At 42.9% G+C, this 23,044-nt stretch overlaps 2 protein-coding genes across 2 annotated transcripts; one reads left to right on the forward strand and one right to left on the reverse strand.

Moving 5' to 3' along the window:
• Positions 1 to 1,859: 1,859 nt before the first annotated feature.
• Positions 1,860 to 8,108, reverse strand: fgf9 (fibroblast growth factor 9). Its single transcript, XM_035394433.1, has 3 exons — positions 7,959 to 8,108; positions 3,346 to 3,449; positions 1,860 to 2,216 (listed from the first exon to the last, which is right to left on the reverse strand). Exons 1-3 carry the CDS (start codon positions 8,005 to 8,007, stop codon positions 2,034 to 2,036), a joined length of 336 nt encoding a protein of 111 aa, XP_035250324.1. The 5' UTR covers positions 8,008 to 8,108; the 3' UTR covers positions 1,860 to 2,033.
• A 466-nt stretch (positions 8,109 to 8,574) lies between these two features.
• LOC118214460 (pyridoxal kinase-like) lies at positions 8,575 to 22,945 on the forward strand. Its single transcript, XM_035394432.1, has 11 exons — positions 8,575 to 8,891; positions 9,915 to 9,969; positions 14,191 to 14,295; positions 16,719 to 16,802; positions 18,096 to 18,130; positions 18,323 to 18,408; positions 18,880 to 18,925; positions 19,584 to 19,695; positions 20,943 to 21,079; positions 21,453 to 21,519; positions 21,688 to 22,945. The coding sequence occupies exons 1-11, from the start codon at positions 8,811 to 8,813 to the stop codon at positions 21,798 to 21,800; spliced, it is 921 nt and encodes a 306-aa protein (XP_035250323.1). The 5' UTR covers positions 8,575 to 8,810; the 3' UTR covers positions 21,801 to 22,945.
• Positions 22,946 to 23,044: the final 99 nt, after the last annotated feature.

Below are 23,044 nucleotides of genomic sequence, written 5' to 3' on the forward strand. Positions count from 1 at the left end.
GCATGTATTACTAATGTTTCCTTTCTCTTCAACATCCAGTCTACCATCTACAGTGTGTTTCCGTGTGTGTGTGTGTGTGTGTGTGCGTGCGTGTGCAGATATGTGAGTAAGTAAAAATGTCAAACATTACTGGATCCTCCAACCCTGTTGAGAGAGCTGCGCTGTAATGGTTCTGTTCAGGCAGTAGGTGGCAGGATCAGATTACTGTCATTTGTTAATGTGACTGGTAATTCTTGTTCATTATTAGAGCTTGGCTAGTTGCAGACGTCAAAAGACTTTATTCACCCTTAAACACTTTGACATTAATTGCAAATGAATTCATAAATGAATCATCTCACAGGCTAACAACCAGCGTACACCATTCTTACAGAAGTAGATGACCTCACTATAAATCTAGTACATATATATATATAGAATGTTAAAATAATGTTAAATAGTTCACATTTCTTGAAGACATCTAAATCCAACCAGTGCAGGACTCCTCAAGGAGAGCTGATAGATAAGACCTTTGAGTAATACACATTTATGACATTTCCTAATGTTGATACATTGTTACATTTACACTTTGTGTTAAAGCCATACTATGCAGGATTTTTCATTGTGTGTTTACAATCAAAGAAGTGTCCTCCTCCATCTTCAACCCTGCCCCTGCTGACTCACCCAGAGTACCTGACCGAATCACAGACATGCACATTCATTAGAAACTACAGGTAAATTCCTCCTCAATTACTCGGACCGAACATTAGGTTACATTGTCCGGTCAGGACCATGAACTGGACATGTACAAATAATTAAAAAACCGGATGTCTGCGAAACCTGCATAGCTAGAGGTTCTTGAACGGGCCCCATCTTTTTGCTGCACTGTATCTGGGCCATTACAGTGGGTGGCTAGCTATAGCAACAAACATTCTGATCCCAAACCACAGGCTCTGTAGCCAAACCCACTCCTCCCCACACAGAAAAGAGTGTCACGCCCAGAAGTGTCCCAAACACATTTTATATTACCAAATAGAGGTAAAGGTGCACAAATTCAGTGAACCTGCATAAAGATAGACATTGCCAGTGCATGATAGATATGTATTAGCATGGTAATTTTTATAATATTTTCTACTTAAAAATCAGAGAGGGGAGAGAATAGGGGTGGGACACAATCAGGGAGAATAAAATGTTTTACTCTCTGAAAATTTTGGTCTACACACCACCTGTAGTGTGTGTGTGTGTGTGTGTGTGTCCCATCTGAGCTGGGACAGGAGTGATACCAAAGATTCTACAGACCCACAACATACCCTGCTCCAGATTCCAAACATGGAACATTTAGGGCTGACTGCTAAAGGTGAAAAAATTCATTTCTGTATACCCTATAAATATTTATGAAGAGGCATGGTAATGGACATCCTTTACTGTAATGTACTACCAGAAAATCCTGTTACCAACCAGAACCTCCTATCAGGACGTTGAAAGCACAGAAGGTGCTGTGAGCACAAGCTGATCATTTGGTTAGTCTGTGGATTCTGCTGCCACTGACATCACTGCTACAGTGTAGTAGAATGCCATAATACTGTTAGAACATGAAAAGCATGCTGGGAACATGATATGGCTGTGCAGTTAGGGCCTGCTGCTTATATCACTCGATGAGTATTTACCCCCCTCCCCCTGAAGTCCCACTCCCCCAAAATAGCACACAAGAGGCCATAGACACGGTAAGCGACTGACAAATCAGCAAAAATGTAAAAGTTCATCCACATACAGTATAATCTGATGCCTAGTTTTACTTTATTAGTTTATTATGTCAGGCCTAAGGACCTGGGCAGGGTTATCAGAACAGTTTCTGTGGGAGAAGAGATGTCAAAAGTTTCTGTGGAAGAAGAGATCAGAAGAGTTTCTGCTGGAGTTGACAAGATTCCTCCACCCCTCTGTTAAGACAGGATGTTTTCAATGGAGGCACAGATATTACCCCGGAAGCAGGAGCTGGGATCCACTGTTAAGTTAGTAGGGGCTGTTCATTGTTTGTGGGTTGTGGTGGGGGGGGTTCTTCACTGGACCCTCCGGGGCAGGAAGTGGGTACCGGGCTGCTGTTTGCTCACACTGCCACCCCTCCTTGCCCCCCCTCGGGGGGAGAGAGCCAGGTAGAAGCCCGGGTATGAGATGGAGGAGTAGGTGCTGTAATGATTCTCCTCCAGACTCTCCCGGAAGAGACAGTCTGCTGTGAACCGACTCTGGGAGGGAGAGGAGGTAGCGAAGGGACAGTCAGAGAGAAGAATGTACTTTCACAGCCTGTCCTCTAGTTTAATACATTAGGCCATGATCTGCCCAGCCACTACTCAGATGGATTCCCCATTATCTCTTTCTCACCATTTAACTTTATTGACAACAGGCCAGGCAGGTTGTCTATGTTCAGGTTCCCACTGAGATTTTGAATGGAGTTTTTTGCATTGAGTGTTTTGTCTTCTCACTGTGGATTTTTTTCCTCACTTACTGAAATTTTGGAGGATTATAATCAGTCATGCCAAATTTTTTGTATTTACTTTTTTTTCTGCATAGCATCTTTATGACAGCGTATCTGTAGAAAGTGCTATAGAAATAAAATTAAATTGACTACCCCCTGCCGTGTGATGGGTTGGTGACCTGTCCCGGGTGTATTACTGCCTCTCGCCCAATGCCTGCATGGATAGGCCCCCCCCACCCCACCATCCTGACCAGGAATAAGCGAGTTAGAGGATAGATGGATGGGTAGATGGATGGATGGGTGACTACCCTCTCCCCCAGCTGGACTCTGGAGGGAGACAGCCCCCCCTCTCATCCACTCTTCTTTCCCTCTCTTCTCCTCCCCTCTCCCGCCTGTCTGCTCTGCTTTCACAGGTTCTGAATTCATGTACCAGAAAATGACTGAACTCAATTCCTTTTTATGGGAGCTCTAAAACTGACAGTTTGGCATTTGAGACAATGATGACCGATGAGGACTTGAGCACTAGAATGTTTCAGAGCACCTAGGCTGGAAGTAAATTCATTTTAAAAGCCTGTTAAATTTATTTATTTTTTTAGGGCGGACCTATCACATGGCTCTTTGATATATGGATATATGTTGCATGCACTGCCTGTGTTCTATGTTCAATGGTTTCTATCAACATTTGAATGAGTAGATTCTGACAATAGAGGGGCAATACCTGAATTCACAATAAAAACACATTTTTTCCCCATTACATTCTTGATTCACACAATTCCACTGGAATGATAAAGATTTTTGCAAAGGGGCTGTGGTAATTTACCGACTGATTGGTTGCATCATAATCTTGTAATCATATGATCATGCATATCACATCACGGGACTGTATGGCACACACTTACCAATCCATGTGAGATCCCATCTTTGTTCATACACAGGTATAGCCCACTCTTCAGACCCTGCACTCCCACAACCCCCTGCTCCATCGCAAACATCTTCAGCCAGCCTGACAGACACACAGACAGATAAAATTATTCTGACAGACATGCATACAGTAACAGACTATAATATTATAATATAAACAGACAATGAGGTATTTACAGACATAGATGGCGAGACAGTAATATTCTAACTGATACACAGAAAGTCAGAATGTGACAGACACACAAAGGTGGAGGGGGTGCTGAGAAGGAATTCACGCACCGTTAATATTGATGACATCATAAACTTCCCATCTGTTCATATAATAGAATTTTCTGGTTTATTATAAAAGCAATAAAGTAACAGCAACGCCATTCTTAATTATATAAATTAAATGAAAGTAAACTGAAAATGGCACCGATGTGATTAAAGGTGTGTGTGTGTTCACAGTTGATACTGTCACATGACTGCATCACATGACAGCTTTGCTGGTTTCCTTAGAGATCCTGATTTGTGCTTATGGTGCCTTTGGCTTGTTCTCATGAACCTGTAGGGTCATTTGCAGTGTTCTTAGCTGGAATTTAAACCTGAGGTTTAAAACTCTAGACCACAGAACTACATAACAACTGGAGCAACGATCCAAAGCTGTGGAATAAGGTTTAACTGTTCCAGTTGAAATGCAGTTCTGTGGTCTAGAGGTTTAAAACCGAAGTTGTAACTCTAACTAAGCACACTACAATTCACCTGTGAAGTCTTACATTTTTGTGTTTACCTCCATAAAGCTGCATTCAAATGGGTGACAAAGTGGCAAATACCAGTGGTAAACTCTGGCAAGTTCCAAAATACCCAAGTTAACCAGTTGTGACGTTTCACTGCTAACAGTTGCTGGACAATGGCAACAATGTACTGGGTTAATGGTAAATCTATCCATACAACTTTCATTAATCTATCATAATTAAGGCTGGGGGGTTGTCACAGAAGTCATCAGTCACAGATTCTGTGATTTTTGCAGTTTTGAATGATAACTGTCAACCTTAATGTAGCCTACCATGTTGTTTGTATAGGCATACACATGTTAACAATATTGGCAAATACTGGAGAAACGTGCAACAATGTATACAGATTCTGGAATGTGCTGGGATCAAGATTCCCATCTTTCTCTATATCCTTCTCCTATATTGTCTGTAAAAATACCCAGCCTTAATCATTATGTGTTTAAGCAGAGTTGCCAAGTATGGTGAGAGCATGAGATTTATTCCATTTTCAGGTGGTGTGGGCAATTCAGATTGTGCACAGGGTCTTGGCTGGTGTACTTGTAAGCTGCTAATGTCAGGACACTGTGCAGAATTCATGCCTGGTTCCCATTATTTACTTTACAAGTTGACAAGACCGACTGAATGCAAAATTTGGCTGGTGAATGCCAGTGCTGAAGTTTGATTGGTTGATTTATTTATTGTGAAACTCGGTTACTGACATCACTGTGCTGATGTGACTAGTGCTCATATTATCAGTGAAATAAAAGGTCAGTTGAACATACTGTATTCAGTGTGTTCATGCACCCCTCCTACAGTCCCATTGGGCAGGATCTGTAAGTGGTAGCCAATCCCGATGCGGCAATAAAGCAGTTGCTTGGTGCTCCCAGCTGTAATTGGCCGAGGAGGTGAGACACCTGTTGTGGGGAAGGACAGTGATTGGGGGGCGGGTGAAAAAGCTGTTCTTGTCTGTTTCACCTGTCCAGCAATTCAGGACTTATCAATCTCATAACAAACCAGTCTGTACATGACATAAATAGCACATTATTAAGAAGACCACCATTAGAACTCCAGTAAGTTTCCATGGGAAGATAAAAAGAAATTAAGAGCAAGAGACATTAAGACGCTGTACTGTACTGTACTCCCTCCTCATGCACACACACTCGCTTCTGTGTGTGGGAGGTTGCTGACACACAGTATGTCCTTCCCCAAGCTCCTGACCCTCTCCTACCCACTGGCCTTGTACTGCTGATTAGTGACAGAGCTCTGCAGTAGCATTATGGGGCAAGCCATAAAGTGGCTGGTGAAGCAATCACACACTAAAATCCCCAAACCTGTAGCACCTGCTTTTTATCTCTCTACCGCCATCCTTCCACATCTCCTCACTCTAGAATCTCCTTAATCCCATGACGGAGCAATTATCTACCCTTCAAAGTACAAGGGGGAGTCAAGTAATTGATGACTTGTACATAGTTAGACTGCTATTGGTTTTAGGTTTGATTCTGTTGTTAAATGCATTTCACCCACTTTTTAACTTTAAACACATAAAAAGGAAAGGGAAATGCATCTTACATCTTGCCTTCAACTTTGAGTAATAATTTAATTGTCTTCAATTCTCGAGTTTAAATACAGCTGGAAAATAATCCTCAAAGAGGTCACCTCTCCTCCAACCAGAGATTTTCATTTAGACATTGAACAGATGCTCTCATCCAGAGTGACTTAAACAGCATACTATCTAGTTACACAGCTGGATATTTACTAAAGCAGTTCGAGTTACGTAGCTTACTCAGGCAAAGAATCCTTTCTGGGTTTGGAACCTGCATCCTCAGTTAAAACCTCAGTTCCCTAACAGTTATACCATCCTGCTGCCCTTACCTTTGTTGCTGTTGCTCAGCCCGGCCTCTCGTATAGAAGCCTGCCACTTTGTGCGCAGCCGGCTGCCCTGGTCCCCAGAGAATGCAGTACCTGCATCTGCGCAGAGGTGACTCGCCCAAGCAGCCAGAAACACCAGCCGTAGGAGCAGCATGAGACGGCAGGTGGCCATGGGGGGTCACCACCCTGCCATGATGCTCTTGACCCAAAACGTTCAGACCAACGCAGAGACCCCTCCTGGCGCGGAACAGAATGGAATGGCGTGGGACTGTCCTCCGCTCTGCTCCTTCTGTGGCCTGTGCCGTCGAACGCCGTGTTCTCCGCTCAGTGTAAACAGCTCTGTTCTGCAGGGTCAGCCTGCCATCGTTTCCCTCTTTATCCTACTTATATCTCTTCTTCCTCCTCCGCAACACCCCTTTCATCATCATTGTCATCTTTCTCTCACCTACAGTACGCCTCCAAGCCATGGCACACATCTGGACTTTGCTGTTATTGCTGTTTTCTTATTTATTCCACTCTCTCGATTCTATTTCAGTTTTAAATGATTTTTACACATGACAGGTTTTGCAACATGCAGCAAATTTTAATAATAAAACAATCAACCAGGAGAGTTATAAGAAAATGACAGCGTGACAATAATACAAAATTATTAAAAGCCGTAACATGCAATAGTGAGAAAAAACCATAAAAGAAAAATCTCTGTCTTTTTCCCCTTTCCATATTGACTCTGATCAGATCTCCTTGTACACCTGGTGAGATGTTGGTTTACTGTGTCTCCCTAGATTTGCACCTGTGACCAGGAGTCAGGATCACAGTGGGAAATATTGTAGTGTTCAGGCATTTGGGGGCTGCCCACTGGACCGGCTCTGAAAGACTAGGATCTCAAGTCTTCATCATTCTTGGCCCAGGGGAAACCGGGCAGTATAATAATAATAATAATAATAATAATAATAATAATGGGTTGCCTTTATATAGTGCCTTTAATCATATGGCATACTCACCTTATGAACTGCTAATGTGTATCACCCAGTTGCATAGCCTTTAGCTGCTCAAATAATTACATTACAATTGTTGTGTGATGTTTTGATGGGGATAGGGGTTTTGTTGTTATAAATTACTTCTAAAGTTTGCTTGTTCAGGGTATATATGTTAATATGGTTACTGATATGTTGTTCCCAAAAGGATGTATGGTTATAACCTAATCTTGTAATACCAACAACCCAGTTTGCGTTGGAAAAAAAACTTATCGGTAAGCACGGGGAACAATCACACAGATAGACGTAATGACGTTATTGTTTGGGTTGTGCGTGCGTTCAGTAACCTCTGCAATGGAACAGCAATATTCACATGGGATGCTAGGTTTGCTAGGTATGCTAGGGTTCTCATCATCAAGCCTTTCATTTAATATTCTCGCAATGCTTCGGAACCATTGCAGTGATATAAGAATAACAACATGGAACAGCAACAATACACGTGCTAGCTCCTCGATCAATTAGGTGCCAGATGCCCTTAAAGCAATGTGCAGCACATACGGTACGATTACTCTACCGGTATAGAAAATGCACAGCTAAAACAAAGCGGTTGACAGACATTAATTAAAAATTCAGCACGATATGCTTATTCTTACTCTAGGTAAAAGATTAGGCTTTAAAACCTTTGATTTGAAAAAAAAAACAGACTGGTTCTGCGCGTGCGATCACGTGATGTCGGGTTTGACGTCCAAGCACAGATGTATGAAATACCGCCAGAGTTTGAATGCGTCAGTTTTCACATAAAGATAAGCAAACACACATTTGACCCATTTTTACTCATTTTGTCGTGGATCCCGTTCACTATGTTACATGTGTTGTTCCTCTTGTAACAGTTGTAACTTGTTTTGCCATAATCCTAATCCACCCATGACAGGAAATCCCGACCGGGTCAATGAGTAAAAAGAAAGCGTTAGAAGTCTTGTATAAGGGTCTGCTTACCCGGACAGACAATGAATACAATTATGATGTTTATAATCATTGTCGTCATCAAATGATAACCTTGCAGTAGAAGCAAGTTATTATAGAAACTGGATGGAGATTATAAACTTCGGCCATATGTTGCACAGGCACGTCCTCCCGGCTGGCTAACATCTGGCCATTGAGAAAACCGAGTAAAACGAGGGAATAGAGGTATTTCACAACGCGACAAGTCCACGGAAGGACCCCACTTACGCACCCCCTCCCGTGTTGAATTTGAATAATTTAAGGAACTGAGAACTTTTAGACCGCTTATGTTCATTTTAAAACGTAGTCCATCAGTGAAGTAATATAGAATGGGGAAATGCATACAGTTAAAATCAGTAACGATGGCCGAGAAGATTTTCGAGAAAACATTTCTGCGTTTTGCTATAACTTCTCTATAACTTCTTACTTACATCAAATTGACAGCTTATTTCATACAGACATTAATTATCTCTCCAAGAATACGTAATATTTTTGTTTTAAAAAATAGTGGACAATGCAAATCGATCTAAAAGAGTGATATAACATGCTGTCACATCCTAACCAGTCAAATACTTCGCCCACGTGATGTAACGGCACTTAGGTGTCCGTCTAAAATGCCTGTAGAATTTCAGTCAATTCCTCAATGTGTAGTATTTCTGTGTGTTCAATGTCCTTCAGGTCTGTCACTCGTGTCTGTCTTCATCGTTGTTGAACTGACCGATTGCAAGGTTCAGGTTTACTGATTGCTGTACAGCTAGCGAACTACTCTTTGCCAACGTAACGTTAGCCTACACTCTTCACTCGCGAACCTTGGTTTGGAGTTGATAAAAACTAGCTACGCACGAAATGGAATGCAGAGTGTTGTCAATACAAAGTCATGTTGTCAGAGGATACGTCGGGAATAAATCGGCAACATTCCCTTTGCAGGTAATATACGCAGTTATCTGATCCGCTGAATTAGAGGAAGCGTGTAGTTTCCTCAGACAAATGACTACGATTTATCGCGTTGTGAAGTGACCACTTCAAATGTCCCCTTTGACTTGCCGGTGCTATCTACATTACAAGAAAGTAATTAATTACAGTTGCTTTTACTCAGTAGACAACTGCTAAAGGTAACATGGTAAAATGTCCTCCATCGTGGTTATGAAGTGAATGTACGGATTTAAACAGTCTAACGTTCATTAAACGTCATTGCGACGATTATTGCCCGAATGTCAATTGGGATAATTTTTTTCTTAGCTTGCATTTAGTAGTGCACCTTCAAATATGCGGGTAGGTACAGTACGACTACTGTAAGTTGGCAGTCGGTGCGATTCCTGTGGATAGCTACTTCAGTTAAAAGCGCCAGTAGGTATTGCTAGCTATACGTTAGTTAGCTAACTGCTTAAAAGTTACGCGTGTTATTGCCAGGACCATTTAGTGACACTTATCCAACATATTATTTCTGTAGTCATGAAAGCTGCTGCACATACTTGTCACTTTGTTAGTTGCACACGATAGCTACATATATGAGTTGGTTAAATTGCATGCTAACGCCCCCTAGTAACACCTCGAAGATGGGTCCTGTAGAAATCTAAATGGACGATTTTAATTCATATTGAGAAAAGTGGAGTTTAGTCAGCTGGACTCGCTTAAATCTAACATTTTACTATCTGCAGAAACAGATATAGAAACACTCTGTATTTAACTTCTATTTTCAATACGCGCGCGTGTGTTTGTGTTGAAGAGTGGCTTTTGTGTTGAGTACATATTATAAGGATCCATTTGGCCAGTCTGAAGCCACAATAAAGCTTCATACAGATAAACTGCAGGGCATGCTGGGTAAGAATCACCACTGCTCATGATTTTGTCATCATACCATGCACACGCATTAGCAACCAAGTCTGTAAATGATTAATTTCCTGGTGTCTAAGTATTACCTGTCTGTCTGATTTTCTGCCTGTTACACAGGTGCTGGGGTTTGAGGTGGACTCAATCAACTCAGTACAGTTCTCCAATCATACAGGTGAGCAGGTCAGATGTAATGACAAGGATCACCATTTTTCCATAGAAGGTTTCTTATCTGCATTTCAGTCTTCCAAACGTAGTGGAGCCTTCTTTGTTTGCATGTGTTACGCAATTATTACATTGCACCCCCCAGTGACTCAAGTTGATAAGTGAAACGCCATATATATTGTGGTTAATGGAACTACATACATAGAGTTGTAGAATATATTTTTTATTGTGTCACACACACACACACACACACTCACACATACATATGTTTATATCTCTGCGGGAAGTAGCATACACTGTTGATGTGCAGTGCATGAAAATGTTAAATATAAGGGTATTCATAAAAATGCAATGGCTGCATCTGGGTTGGTCAATAAAATGTGAAATAGATTAAAATGGAAATTACATAAAAAATGTTAGGTTTTAATTTAGTGATTTAATTTAATCATGGTCCGTTTTTAACAGTAGCCTCTATCATTGCTTGACAACATCTGGTATAACATGATGGATCTGATGGTAATAGCAAACTTTCATTTTGCTGTGCAGTATTTGGAAAGCTTTTCTCACCTTTGTCCCTGAAGTCCCTCAGTGCTGCTTTCTTTTGCTAATAGTTTGTAATTGGTGAGTTTTGAAGAACAGTTCTTTTCAAATCCTGGAATCAAGTCCAGAGGGAGTTTTGTCAAGTCAAATGTGCAGATTTGTTGGGGATTAAGTTCTTTGAATAATTTGATGCATTGGCTATTTATCTTTTTGACTGTACTGTGCATCTGCTGAGCTCGTGCTCGGTATTCATTTCTTCAATCTTGTGTTCCAAATGGTAAATGGACTGCATTTATATAGCGCTTTTATCCAAAACGCTTTACAATTGATGCCTCTCATTCGCCAGAGCAGTTAGGGGTTAGGAGTTAGGTGTCTTGCTCAAGGACACTTCGACACGCCCAGGGCGGGGTTTGAACCGGCAACCCTCCGACTGCCAGACAATCGGTCTTACCTCCTGAGCTATGTCGCTATGTCGTGTTCTGATTTCTGTACTCTCAAATCAGTGGTCATTTCAACAAGGCTTATGCCATGCTCTGCGAATAATGTCAGCTGCGCCTCTAAACTCTTGTCGTACAGCAACCCTTCGAACTGTGCCCACACAGCAGTATTTTGCGAGGTGCCCGTCTCCAGGTCCACAAATCTGGGATAGAAATTGCGGTAGTGGCAATGGTACGACACAGCAGAATATAAACTGCCTCATCTCCTTTTTCATGGCTAATGTGGGAGTTTTATTGGTAGGTCTAAACCTTGCTCTGTTATTGCATTTCTTAAAAGCACTTTGTAGTGCAACTTTCTGCTTGGACAATGCTTAAAAACCTTTTTAACAGCTCCCACGAGGATGTCATACTTTGAGGGAAATTGCCTTGCCAAATTCTACTCGCTAGTGCCACAATGTGGGCACTGCAGGTTAAACAGACAGCATTTGGCATCGAGCCTTTGAGAGTTTGCTGGTATGGTTTCAGTATGCAACTTGCATTATCCAAGACAAATGCGGCCACTTTGCTGAAATACCAGGCTCTTGGTGATGTCTCAGCTCACAGTGCTCTCTTTTTTTTAATGATGTTCCAAACAGTTGATTTTGGTAAGCCTAAGGTTTGGCCTATGACTCTGACTGTTTGTGTCTCAGTCTCATTATGGCTTCCTTAACTTTCACTGGCACACCTCTGGTCCTCATGTTGACAAATGGCAATAACAGACTCCAAAGGCAAAAGGCTAGAATAAAAATTAGATACTGAAAGTTCACTTAAACCTGCACTAAGGAAACAATTGAACACACCTCACTGATCAGAAACACCTGTGATGCCGTATGTCCCAAATGTTGTGAAATCCGTGAACTGGTTTAAACTGGTGAGGAAACTGGCCACAAATGCACTGATGATGGTTATGATTACCCTATTCAGTCTGCCTTGAAGACAGGATTTTAGGTCAACAGGAGAGCTTTGTGCGACAAAGGTTTAATGAGTAAAAATGAGTAAATTGTAAAAACCGGTTGGGTATGTTCAATAATTTGACAGGTTCAGACAGGGTGACGCAGAAGGGCGGAAAATACAGTCTTATTGTTAATGTTTAATCCAAGAATTGCTTGTGGTTTATCTTGTTATCTTTTGATAGGTTACCCCGAGAGCTACAGGTTAATCTGTCATATTTGTGGGAGTGTTTCATAAGCATTGTAAAACTGAGCACTCATCCTGATACTCTGCAATTAAGGACAGCATTAAGGTAGCACTGCCCGAATAAAGACAGAGTACAGTGTGATGAAGTGAGAGCTACTGGTGCCTCTCTGTGTGTTTCTTAGTGAATGATGGAATGGAACGGTTCTGCACTCTTCGGTCCTCAGCACATTATCCGGCCCCCGGTTTCCCCAGGACACTCTTGTTCATTCCCATTGCTCTTCCACCCATAGGCTGTTCTCACTGGGTAGGGGACTGGGCAGTTGCTTTTATGTAATTTCCCAGCACAATGATGCTCTGTCAACCGTGGTTTCATTCATTCACTCCTCTCCTCTCCCTCACTCCTCTCTTCTCCCTCTCTGCTCTCCTCTCCCTCCTGTCCTCCTCTCTGTCTCTCAGGGCTTTCTCACACTTACCAGGAGGCGTTTGGGGAGTGTGGGGGGGAAGGGGGTGGGTCGGAGACGGAGATGCATTCCTCTTAGCCACGGCAACCCCGTTCCGGCTTCCCAGATTCTTCTCTCTCTCTCTCTCTCTCTCTCTCTCTCTCTCTCTCTCTCTCTCTCTCTCTCCCTTTCTCCCTCTCCCCCTCTCCCTCTCCCTCTTCTTCTCCATTCACCCATAGCCCACAGGGTTAATCAGTCTCTCTGCCAGAGTCTCAGGACATTGAGTTCTGTGCCTGCTATGCAGTGAAAAGGAAGGGAGATGAGGAGGAAGAATTTTAAATGAATGAAAAAAGAATGGGGGAAATGAAAGGAGGATGGAGTATTTGAGTATTCTGGAGCTGTTAAATGTTGATATTCACCACTGGTCTCATCTGTTTCTGTATGCTAGTTTAGCAGTAACTCTTCCTGGCATGTTCACCTAATGATTTATGCATTTCCCCTCTAAAATGCCTCCTTTTATTTCCCTAGATGAAAAAAACACATTCTGCAGATTCTTTTTTCTCCAAGCTAAACTGATTTTCTTGCTGCCCCTCATGGTATGAATGAAAAACCTATTAATTTGCAACAACAGTGATGTTGTAGTTCTGCCTGTATGGCATGAGCAATCTCTTTTGCTGTGTGAGAAAATCTGGGCTCATTTCCACCAATGATGCTAGGCTGTTTCCGCTAATAAATGAAGCACATTTTCCCGCTTATGTAATACTGATCTTTTACAGTTTGGACTGAAGTGGCAGTGGTGGCTTTAACACCTGAAACGAGATTGCAGATGTGTGTGTGTGTGTGTGTGTGTGTGTGTGTGCGCATGCGCCATTGACTTACGTACACGCAGTCAAGCGCATGCACAAACAAACACAATGCGCACAAACAAACACAATGCACATACACATGCACGCACAAACTCTATGCACAGATCTCCAATGCAAAACTTCTGGTCCTCTTATGTCCCACTGGTCCCTTGGGTTATCTTCGGCCCCCTGCTGGTGGAAGGCAGAATTGTGCACTGCTGTGAAATTAAGGCTGGAGGGTTTTATAATCCTCTTGAAACACTCAGCTCCAGACATTCCATCCCTCCCAGCCAATCCTGGTACACCTCACAGCAAGAACACATTCCAGCTCTGTGGGATATTATAGTAACAACGGCCCTTTCCAGCCACAGATAAGCATGAGCTTAGGCATAATATAAACCCAGTTTGAATTTTCAATAAAGTGTTGTGTGCTTGAGTTGAAAAGTGCTCACTACCACTATGACAAAAAACTTTCCACTATTTTTTACATTATTTAAAGTTCTTCTGTTGCTTCTGACTTTCAGGTACATCCCATCTTAGAACTATGATTTATGTGAAAACACTGAAGTTCTGCCAGTACTCTTTACTGTATGTCAAGTGTGAATCATGTATTTCAGTTTAAATGGGCTTGGTACATTGTCCCTGTATTATGTATTTGTAATGTCTGGAGGCTGCACTGGTTGAGAAAGAGCTGTTGGTAGGCCTCTAAAAGAAGTTTAACTTGTGTGTGTTTCATGTGTCTAGATAAAAGTTGGGTTTGGCTGACCTTTGACCTACCATATCTCATGTTCAGGCTACCCTCACTGGAAAGGCCAAGTTCTGACTGCCGATGAGCTACACGTTCTGTATGAGGGCATCAAACTCAACAACGTCAACCACTATGACTATGTGCTAACAGGTAAGACTGTTAGCTTGTGTCTCATGAAAATAATCCTGTCTTTTTGACTGGTCTATGAAAAGCAGGGTATTGTATATTTTTGATATGTTGACGTACATGCGGAATACTGAATTTTACCTATCTGTTAGGAGGACACAGCTGTAACTTGTTTGTTGATTGGAAAGATCGAAGCCTTAGCATGGTAGTTGGGTGCACAAAAGAAAGAGTGAACAAATGCTGATAGGTTTGATATACGTAGTGGAGGATGCTTTCCTGTAATTTTCTGTTAAATGTTTCCTGCATTATTGTCTGGCTCTGAAAAAAAAAATATTGTAATGAATGGCTGATTTGACTGGAAATGGAATCAATGACAGGGTGATCTCTGATACAGTGGAACATTCATGTGTACCTATGAGCTGCAAGGTTAGAAATACAGAACCGTTTCTACCACAGGCCCACGTATGTCACAATCCACAGCCCCATTAACCTAGCAGAGTCTACACTTCTAACATATTCCATTAGATGGGACTTTGACAGGAGCCACGTGGAGCAGACTTCTTGTAAGGGGAGTGTGCAGACCTGAAGCAAAAGTGTCTCTTTCCTGTAGAATACTTCTCCATTACCTTTAAAACACAAAGAAAAAGAGGGCATTGGAGCTCTGACTGCAGAGACAGACAGAGAGATGGAAAGATTGAGGAAAGATAATGAAACAGGCTGAACAAGATGTTTAGAGAAAAGGGGGAAGTAATGGGAAAGATGATATGGCGAGCGATGGAGCGATAGGGAAAGAGACAGAGAAGCTGGCTGAGTGAGTGGGTGAGAGTGTGAAGGATAGAGGATAGAATAATACTCCATTCACACTACGGGGCTGTGTAAGCAGGGTTTGATTGGTGAAATCTGAGGCTTATAGCCTCAATGAGAAGGCTCAGCTGGATCTATGTATTAGAGCCAGAATGTGCACAGCCAGTTCTGCAAAATCAGTGTTTCCAAGGTTCACAAAATGGCACCCCAGCCCTCCTGGCCTCGGTGTGATGGATGGTGGTTTTTAAAGGTGAACGCTACTGTATTGGGGATCTCTAGTGACCCAGATTCATGGAGAGGATGGACAGGGAGTGTAAACCAAACACATCTACTGAACATGAAATTGGTCTCATATGTGCCATAGGGAGCTGTGGTTAAAGAGTCAGATCAGCCCACGCAAAACCTGACTCTGCTTTTACCACTACTACATTAGCTGCAGTAGGGCATTTATCATTATAATGTCTTCTTCAGTAATTAAGTCCAATTAAATTCTATTTCATTTTATTACCCTCAGGGGAAAAGGTAATTGGGTAATAATATCTCTGTGACCACTTTTACCTGCTAATAATGGTTTTGATACTCCTATATAACAGGCCTGTTGTTTAAGCAAATTTAACAAATCCATTAGTTACCATGTTCATTTCCTTCTAGCTGAAGGACAGGACAGGAGTGTGTGTTTAACCATATGTCATTGCAATGAGTTTCAATCATATTTGGGGTGTCCCTAAACCCCTCAAATTCTCATTTATTGCCCCCAGCCCACACAGAGGCAGACAGACAGACCTCTTGTAGAAGGATCAGAATTCTGCCCCTATGTGCAGGTTTAGGACCGGCTAACCCACACAAAACCCTAACCTTTACCGTGACAAAGAAAGACACAAAAACCGACTTCAGTTCCCCCATGTGGACAGGTTGTGAAAGCCGTCAGCCAGGAAAGAAACTGGAAAATATGCAGGAATCAGGAGTTTCCTTTGCACAGCATGCTTTACTAAACGGATTGGTAGCCTTGACAAGTAACAAGCTTATGCAAGTCATTAGCTACACGGGTTATTGAATTAGTCAGTATGTGGCATTTCAGCATCTGAATTACACAGTAACACTGATTTCTGTCATCAGTTCCACAGTAAAATACATGGTTATATTACATTATAGTATATTAACTTAAATTGAGCATCTGGTGAAGGAGTTCACTATTTAAAAGCAGTGTAGACAAAATTAGATTTGCAAGCCTGTGTGGAATAGCCTACCTAATTTGTTAAGTCAACAGTTTATTGAAATGTCAAAATGTCAGTGTGTCTTAAGATGTTCCTCTGTTGTGTTAATCTTGTTAATGTGTTATTAAAGAGTCCTGAAGTTCTGTTGAACAGTGGAAGCTCTTTAGAAGGCAGTCCTTCACAGATATATGCCAATGTCATCACCCGGGTGTGAAGTAATTTAGAGTTGTGTGACAGTTTCATGCTGTTCAATGGTTATGCTGAAGTTTTCCACATGTGCATGACTGCACGCACACACGCGCGCGCGCGCACACACACACACACACAAACACATGCACACGTGTTCCCAAAAACAAATGGCTAGCCATTGAGCATAACTTTGGGTGAGGTCCAGTTGCCTAACCCGGAATCCTCCTCCACCTCCGGCAGGGTACACCAGAGACAAGTCCTTCCTGGAGATGGTGGTGGACATTGTGCAGGAGCTGAAGAGGGCGAACCCAAACCTGGTGTACGGTGCGTCCCTGTCATTATGCAGTCCAGTTATTGTGCCATCAAGTAGGCTAATTAAGCCATAAAGTTTATTTCAGACTGTTCTTTCTTTTTATCAGTGAAGTCATTGCACTTGCACCCGCAACATATTTATAAGACTGTGCTGGATTTAAAATATTTGAACCCTCTGACACCAGTAAAGCCCCCCCCCCCCTAATTCCTCTCCTAGGCTCCTCCCCCAGGCCTCTCAGCCCTACTATATCTGTCTTGTTGGAGCAGAAGCCCTTCTGCCCTGTCTCTTTCTCCTTCTCTCCCTCCAGTCTTTATTCATCTTTTTTCTCTTCTTTCTTCTCTCTGGCTTTCATTTCTCTTTCTTGCTCCCTTGTTCCCTGCCTTTTTCAGCTTCATTTCGCTGTCACATTCATCCTCTCTGCTTCACTATATCCTTGTGTCCACTCTCTCTCTCTCTCTCTCCCTCTCTCTCTCTCTCTCTCTCTCTCTCTCCCTCTCTCTCTCCCTTTCCCTCTCTCTCTCTCTCTCTCTCTCTCGCCTCCCGTGATGGTTTCTCAGCTGGGACCACTGCAGGGCATGCTGGGATATTCTGGGTTGCATAGAGACCTGGAAACAGAGCCCTCAGAGAGATGCGACTCTCTGTCTGTTGTCCCGGTGCACACGCCCCCACACTGCAGCTCCCAGCATTCCCAGCCTCCCCACTTTGGCTCAAGACACCGAGTCCTGCCAGCCAACCGTGAAACAGGGTTACAGAGCACTGCGTTATGAATAGATGGAGTGTTCCTTCCGCTGGCAGTGTAAAACCCTTTTAAATGGCATCCGAACAAATCATACAATCAGCCTCTTCAGGGTCTTTACTGACAGGGTTTTTAATGGGCTGGTCTGCGTCAAAGCATGAATGCTGTGTGTGTGTGTGTGTGTGTGTGTGTGTGTGTGTGCCTGTGCCTGCGTGTGTCTGTGCATGTGGGTGTGCACGCGTGCACGTCCGTGCATGCATTTGTGGGTGTTTGTGAATACATATGTGTATATATGTGTGTGTGTGTCTGGTGGGGGGGTGTTTTTGTGGCAGTATATTTCTTGCATTGGTCGATTAAGTTCAGCTATCTTGTATCTTTAGCTGTCTTTTTGTCTGTTATGTGATTTGCACTCTTGTTCCATGGTGTGTGAACAATTTTTTTGCAAGTTTATTTTCTCTATATTTATATTTGTTTGAGAATATGTTAGTTCAGACTGTGGCTGCTTGTTTATGCTCTCTATTTGCAGATTATATGTGTGACTGACTCTACGAGTTCTTTGTTCATACAGTGTGTGACCCTGTACTGGGAGACCAAGGATCAATGGTGAGTGCCAGTGTTCATATGTCTAAAGGGTTGCTTCACACAAAAATCTATTGTTGAACATAAATTTATCTGTCTACTTGAACCTGAGTTAGAACATACCAAATGATAATGTTTTGGCTGTCCCTCCTCTCTCTGCATCATTTTCATTTTCCGTATTCATTTCCCACTATCTTGCCACCCCTCTTTCTTTAGTATGTTCCAGAGAACCTGCTCCCTGTTTACAAGAACCAAGTGCTCCCCGTGGCCGAAATCCTGACACCCAACCAGTTTGAGGCGGAGTGAGTGTCAGCAGAGACATGGGTAGCTGTAGCTGACTATAAGTGCGCTTGAAACTCTAATCATGTGTGTGTCTGTGAATGAGTTTCATGTCTTACTGAATGTGCCTAATGTGAACAACCCAAAAAACAAATTCTGCTCCCTGAAAATCATCAGTGAAACAATCCTCAACAAATGTTACAATCATATGAAAGAATCATTTTGTTTGAATGTTGGTGAAAATAGACGTTCTTTTAAAAAATCAGTATGCAATATGAATTTTACTGGTGGCTAAAGGGTTAAAGTATTTGAAATGAAGTGTTTGAATCAGGTTTGGTGAGTGAAGATGCCTCTGGGGTATGTAGTTGTTCTAGTTCCGCAATGTCAGTGTGTAATGTCATGAGCCTGTTGGAGTGGTGATATGTGTAAGGTCATGCAGTAGCCTTTAATTGAGCGTGTAACATCCTGAATGTGTGTGTGTGTGTGTGTTTCAGGCTGCTCACAGGGAAAACCATCAGCACGGAGAAGGATGCTGTAGAGGTGAGGCTGCACCTACACTACACTCACAACACTACACCTGTAACACTACACTGCGCCTGTAACATTAACCTGTGATGCAACACTACACCTGTAAAACTAATCTTTAACACTGCATACTTCTGTAACACTAGCCTATAATGCTAGTAATGCTACACTACACCTGTGCACTATACTGCCATTGTAACACTAACCTGTTACACTGCACCACTCTTGTGTAATGCCAGCAGGAACATTTGTATTCTGTGTAAAGGGTCTGAGTGTCTGAATCAGCATTCTGTTAACTGACTGATGCCTACGTGTAGCATGAATTCAGTGACTAAGGTGCGACCCTCACCTCTGACCTCTGACCTGTTCTCTGCTGTATGAGGCCGGATGCTCAGCTCTGACCTCTGACCTGTTCTCTGCTGTATGAGGCTGGATGCTCAGCTCTGACCTCTGACCTCTGACCTGCTCTCTGTTGTATGAGGCCGGATGCTCAGCTCTGACCCCTGACCTGTTCTCTGCTGTATGAGGCTGGATGCTCAGCTCTGACCTCTGACCTCTGACCTGCTCTCTGCTGTATGAGGCCGGATGCTCAGCTCTGAGCTCTGACCTGCTCTCTGCTGTATGAGGCCGGATGCTCAGCTCTGACCTCTGACCTGCTCTCTGCTGTCTCCAGGTGATGGACCTGCTCCACAGCATGGGCCCTGATACTGTGGTCATCACCAGTTCTGACCTCCCATCCCAAATGGGGGAGCAGTTCCTGGTGGCCCTGGGGAGCCAGAGAACAGGTGCGTTACCTGGAATCTAGAGTACCTTTCTGGGACAAACTCATTCAATTCCATTCACATTTTGGCAATTAGCAGATGCTGTTATCCAACGTGACTTTTAAAGATTCTATTTCTGCGTATATAGATTTATACTGCTGGATATTTCACAGACGCACTTCAGTTTATGTACCTTTGCTCTAGGGCTGTGTCCCGACTGGGAATCAGACATGCAGTCTTTCAGTTACAAGCACAGTTCCCTAACTAGTACACTACACTGCCACTCATACTCCAACATCCATTATAGTGTCTGCTTCCATTTATAAATGCAGTGTGCTGCAAGCCAATATATATATATTTGTAGCACCAGGGGGCAGTGCTGACCCTACTGATTTGTTGTTTTGTTTTGCAACAAGCTAATTATCCTTTTTAGTCAATCTTTGTCTGTTCTCCGTGTGAAACACAGGCCATGCATCACTCTATATAAAAGATTTTATTTATATTGTGCTTTTTCCCAACACAGAGACCTTTATTGCTATATACATACTGTATATATAATATAATAAACAATATACAGACACATACATACACTTTGTTCACAGGTCCATACAATAGCAGTGCCCCACCTGACGATCAAGCCAGCAACTTCTGGAGATAAATGTCCAGTTCCCTACTACTGCACTACACTACTGTGCCACTTTACCAGCACGTTGCTCCCAGGCCACACTGATGATCGCCGTGATAACTGAAGAGAGCTCTGTGGTGTCTGCTTTTCATCTTAAAGGGCTTTGCAGTGGTCCTCAATTTTCCCGGTCTGGAGATTCCTGTTTTCCTGGTCCTGTTGGGTTCTGATTATTTTTTGGCCCTGTACATGTGCATGTATGTGTATGTGTGTGTCTATGCGTGCGTGCGTGCGTGCTTGTGTGTGTGTGTGTCTGGGTGTGTGTGTCTATGCGTGCATGCGTGCTTGTGTGTGTGTGTGTCTCGGTGTGTGTGTCTATGCGTGCGTGCGTGCTTGTGCGTGTGTGTGTCTGTGTGTGCGTGCGTGCTTGTGTGTGTGTGTGTGTGTGTCTGGGTGTGTGTGTCTATGCGTGCGTGCGTGCTTGTGTGTGTCTGTGTCTGTGTGTGCGTGCGTGCGTGCTTGTGTGTGTGTGTGTGTATCTGGGTGTGTGTGTCTATGCGTGCGTGCGTGCTTGTGTGTGTGTGTGTCTGGGTGTGTGTGTCTATGCGTGCGTGCGTGCTTGTGCGTGTGTGTGTCTGTGTGTGTCCAGTGAAGCCGGATGGTACCATGGCCACCCAGCGGATCAGGATGGAGATCCCGAAGGTAGATGCAGTGTTTGTGGGGACGGGTGATCTGTTTGCTGCAATGCTACTAGCTTGGACTCACCATCACCCTAAAGACCTGAAGGTCAGCTACTACCCCCCTCCTGCACCTCCATGTACAGTCCAAACAACTCTCCTCACTCCCCCAGCCCCAACCCCACCTCCAACAGCTCCTGAGGGAGTGAGACAGTCTGCTCATAACCACCGGCATCACAAGCTGGAGTTTAAAATGGAAAAGCCTGCAGCTGATTTCCTGCCTTGGTTTAACAGCTAAATAGTCCCATAATAATTTATTAATAATGTGTTGGCAGTGCAGTGTCTTCTACTGCAAAAATAAATGCTGTGCTCAACCCTTTGGTGTGACTGATTAATGCGTTGTGTATGAAGGTTAACCATCTTACTTTTGCCTCTTTCTCACTTTTATTTCCACTCCCTCCCTCCCTCCTTCCATCCCTCAGACAGCTTGTGAGAAGACGGTCTCTGTCATGCACCATGTGATTAAGAGGACCATAAAGTTTGCACACGGTAAGACGCTATGCTAAGCATATGAGTTATGCCTAAATTATGTAATACTGTCTACTGGAGAATGTGTGAGTGTGTACATGTGTGTGTACGTGTTGATTATATGATTTCTCTCTCTTGCTCTCTCTTTCTCCCTCCCTTCTCTCTTTTCCCTCTCTCCCTGTCCCCCAGAGATGGCAGGACCGGGTCGAAAGCCGAGCTCGGCGCAGTTGGAGCTGCGGATGGTGCAGAGCAAAGCAGACATAGAGGACCCAGACATTGTTATAGAGGCCACCGTGCTATAGAAGAACCATCTCCCTATCCGGCTGACACAACCGCACAATATTTAGATGCTGTACATGACCTGTAATGTAACATTGCCTTAGAATCTCTTCCAGAGCAGATTTCCATGAGCCAGGAGCTGAATAGGGTTGGTGGGGTGGGTGAGGCTCATGGAGACTGGACAGAGTCGATCCGTAGATATTTCACTTCTTGTCTCTCACTTACTGTTTGACTACTTGTCTCAGCTATTGTAGCATCTCTGTATGTCCTGCACACACAGTGCAGCAGGCCAGCCACACGGTTATATGGTGTCTGTGTTGACCGTAACTGGACAGTGCATGTGAGAGTACCCCCAAACTCCCTCCTCCTCCTCTCCTGGGTTCACAGGGCCACAATTTTGTGGTTCATGTGCTTCTGGGTTCATTTTTGTGCCGTTAGTGAAACTAAACTGCAGGCTTTTAAACACATTCCTTGGCTGCTGATTGGACCTCATGAAGGTGGTCCGATTTTGGTCCTATTGCAGTCGTGAGGTAGAAATGTAATCTGTCACCAAGTGCTCCATTATCCTTGTGGAGATTAAAGCTGTAACTCTCAGAAGAGGATGAAAATGACACAATTAAACAGTATTTGCATTTTATTTAATCATTCAGGAGATAAACTTGATCTGAAGATCAAATCTTTATCATTAACAGTAGCTTTTATCCAAATGATTGAAGAACTGTAGCCTAAGTAACATGGGTGTCTTACACAATTTTAAACCTTGCACATTTCCACACACTTAATGTTGCTTTTTTGTTTCTTTTAAAAAATGAAATATCAAACATTTCAAAAATTCAAATGCATTGTTCATGTTTATGTATTTTAACATAGTTTTTGTTCAGTGATTTCAAGATCGTGACATGCAATGGGATTTACTCCCTTTTATCTGAAGGACTTGCAATGATAATCATACACTGTAAAATCACACTTAAAACGCGTGTTTCATAAAAGCGTCTCTGTATTGTAGTCAGAAGCAATCGTGTAAAAGGGTTTCTTGAATTTGTACCAGCAAAAAGAACTGGAAGTTAGTCATTCTTTATTATGTTAGAAAGTACCAAATTTCCAGGTGCTGTGTTGTGGTAGACTGATAACTTTCAAATAAAACCATACATCTTCTTATTAAAATTGATTTGTGTCCATTATGGCTCCCATTATTTTTGGAGAAACGTCCTGTAGAATCTTCTCCCAGCCCCTATACTCTGTAAATTTCCAAGATTATTTTTTCTTT

Source organism: Anguilla anguilla, chromosome 15 (assembly GCF_013347855.1).
Source record: "Anguilla anguilla isolate fAngAng1 chromosome 15, fAngAng1.pri, whole genome shotgun sequence".
NCBI lineage: Eukaryota > Metazoa > Chordata > Actinopteri > Anguilliformes > Anguillidae > Anguilla > Anguilla anguilla.

Excerpts from the sequence above, each read along its gene's own strand:
- fgf9 (XM_035394433.1), bottom strand. The coding sequence starts at position 8,007 with ATGACGACAATGATTATAAACATCATAATTGTATTCATTGTCTGTCCG. Across the intron at positions 3,450-7,958 it reads TGTATTCATTGTCTGTCCGG|GCTGGCTGAAGATGTTTGCG; the intron begins GTAAGCAGACCC and ends TGTGTCTGTCAG. Across the intron at positions 2,217-3,345 it reads ATGGGATCTCACATGGATTG|AGTCGGTTCACAGCAGACTG; the intron begins GTAAGTGTGTGC and ends TCTCCCTCCCAG.
- LOC118214460 (XM_035394432.1), top strand. The coding sequence starts at position 8,811 with ATGGAATGCAGAGTGTTGTCAATACAAAGTCATGTTGTCAGAGGATAC. Across the intron at positions 8,892-9,914 it reads CGGCAACATTCCCTTTGCAG|GTGCTGGGGTTTGAGGTGGA; the intron begins GTAATATACGCA and ends CCTGTTACACAG. Across the intron at positions 21,080-21,452 it reads ATCACCCTAAAGACCTGAAG|ACAGCTTGTGAGAAGACGGT; the intron begins GTCAGCTACTAC and ends TCCATCCCTCAG.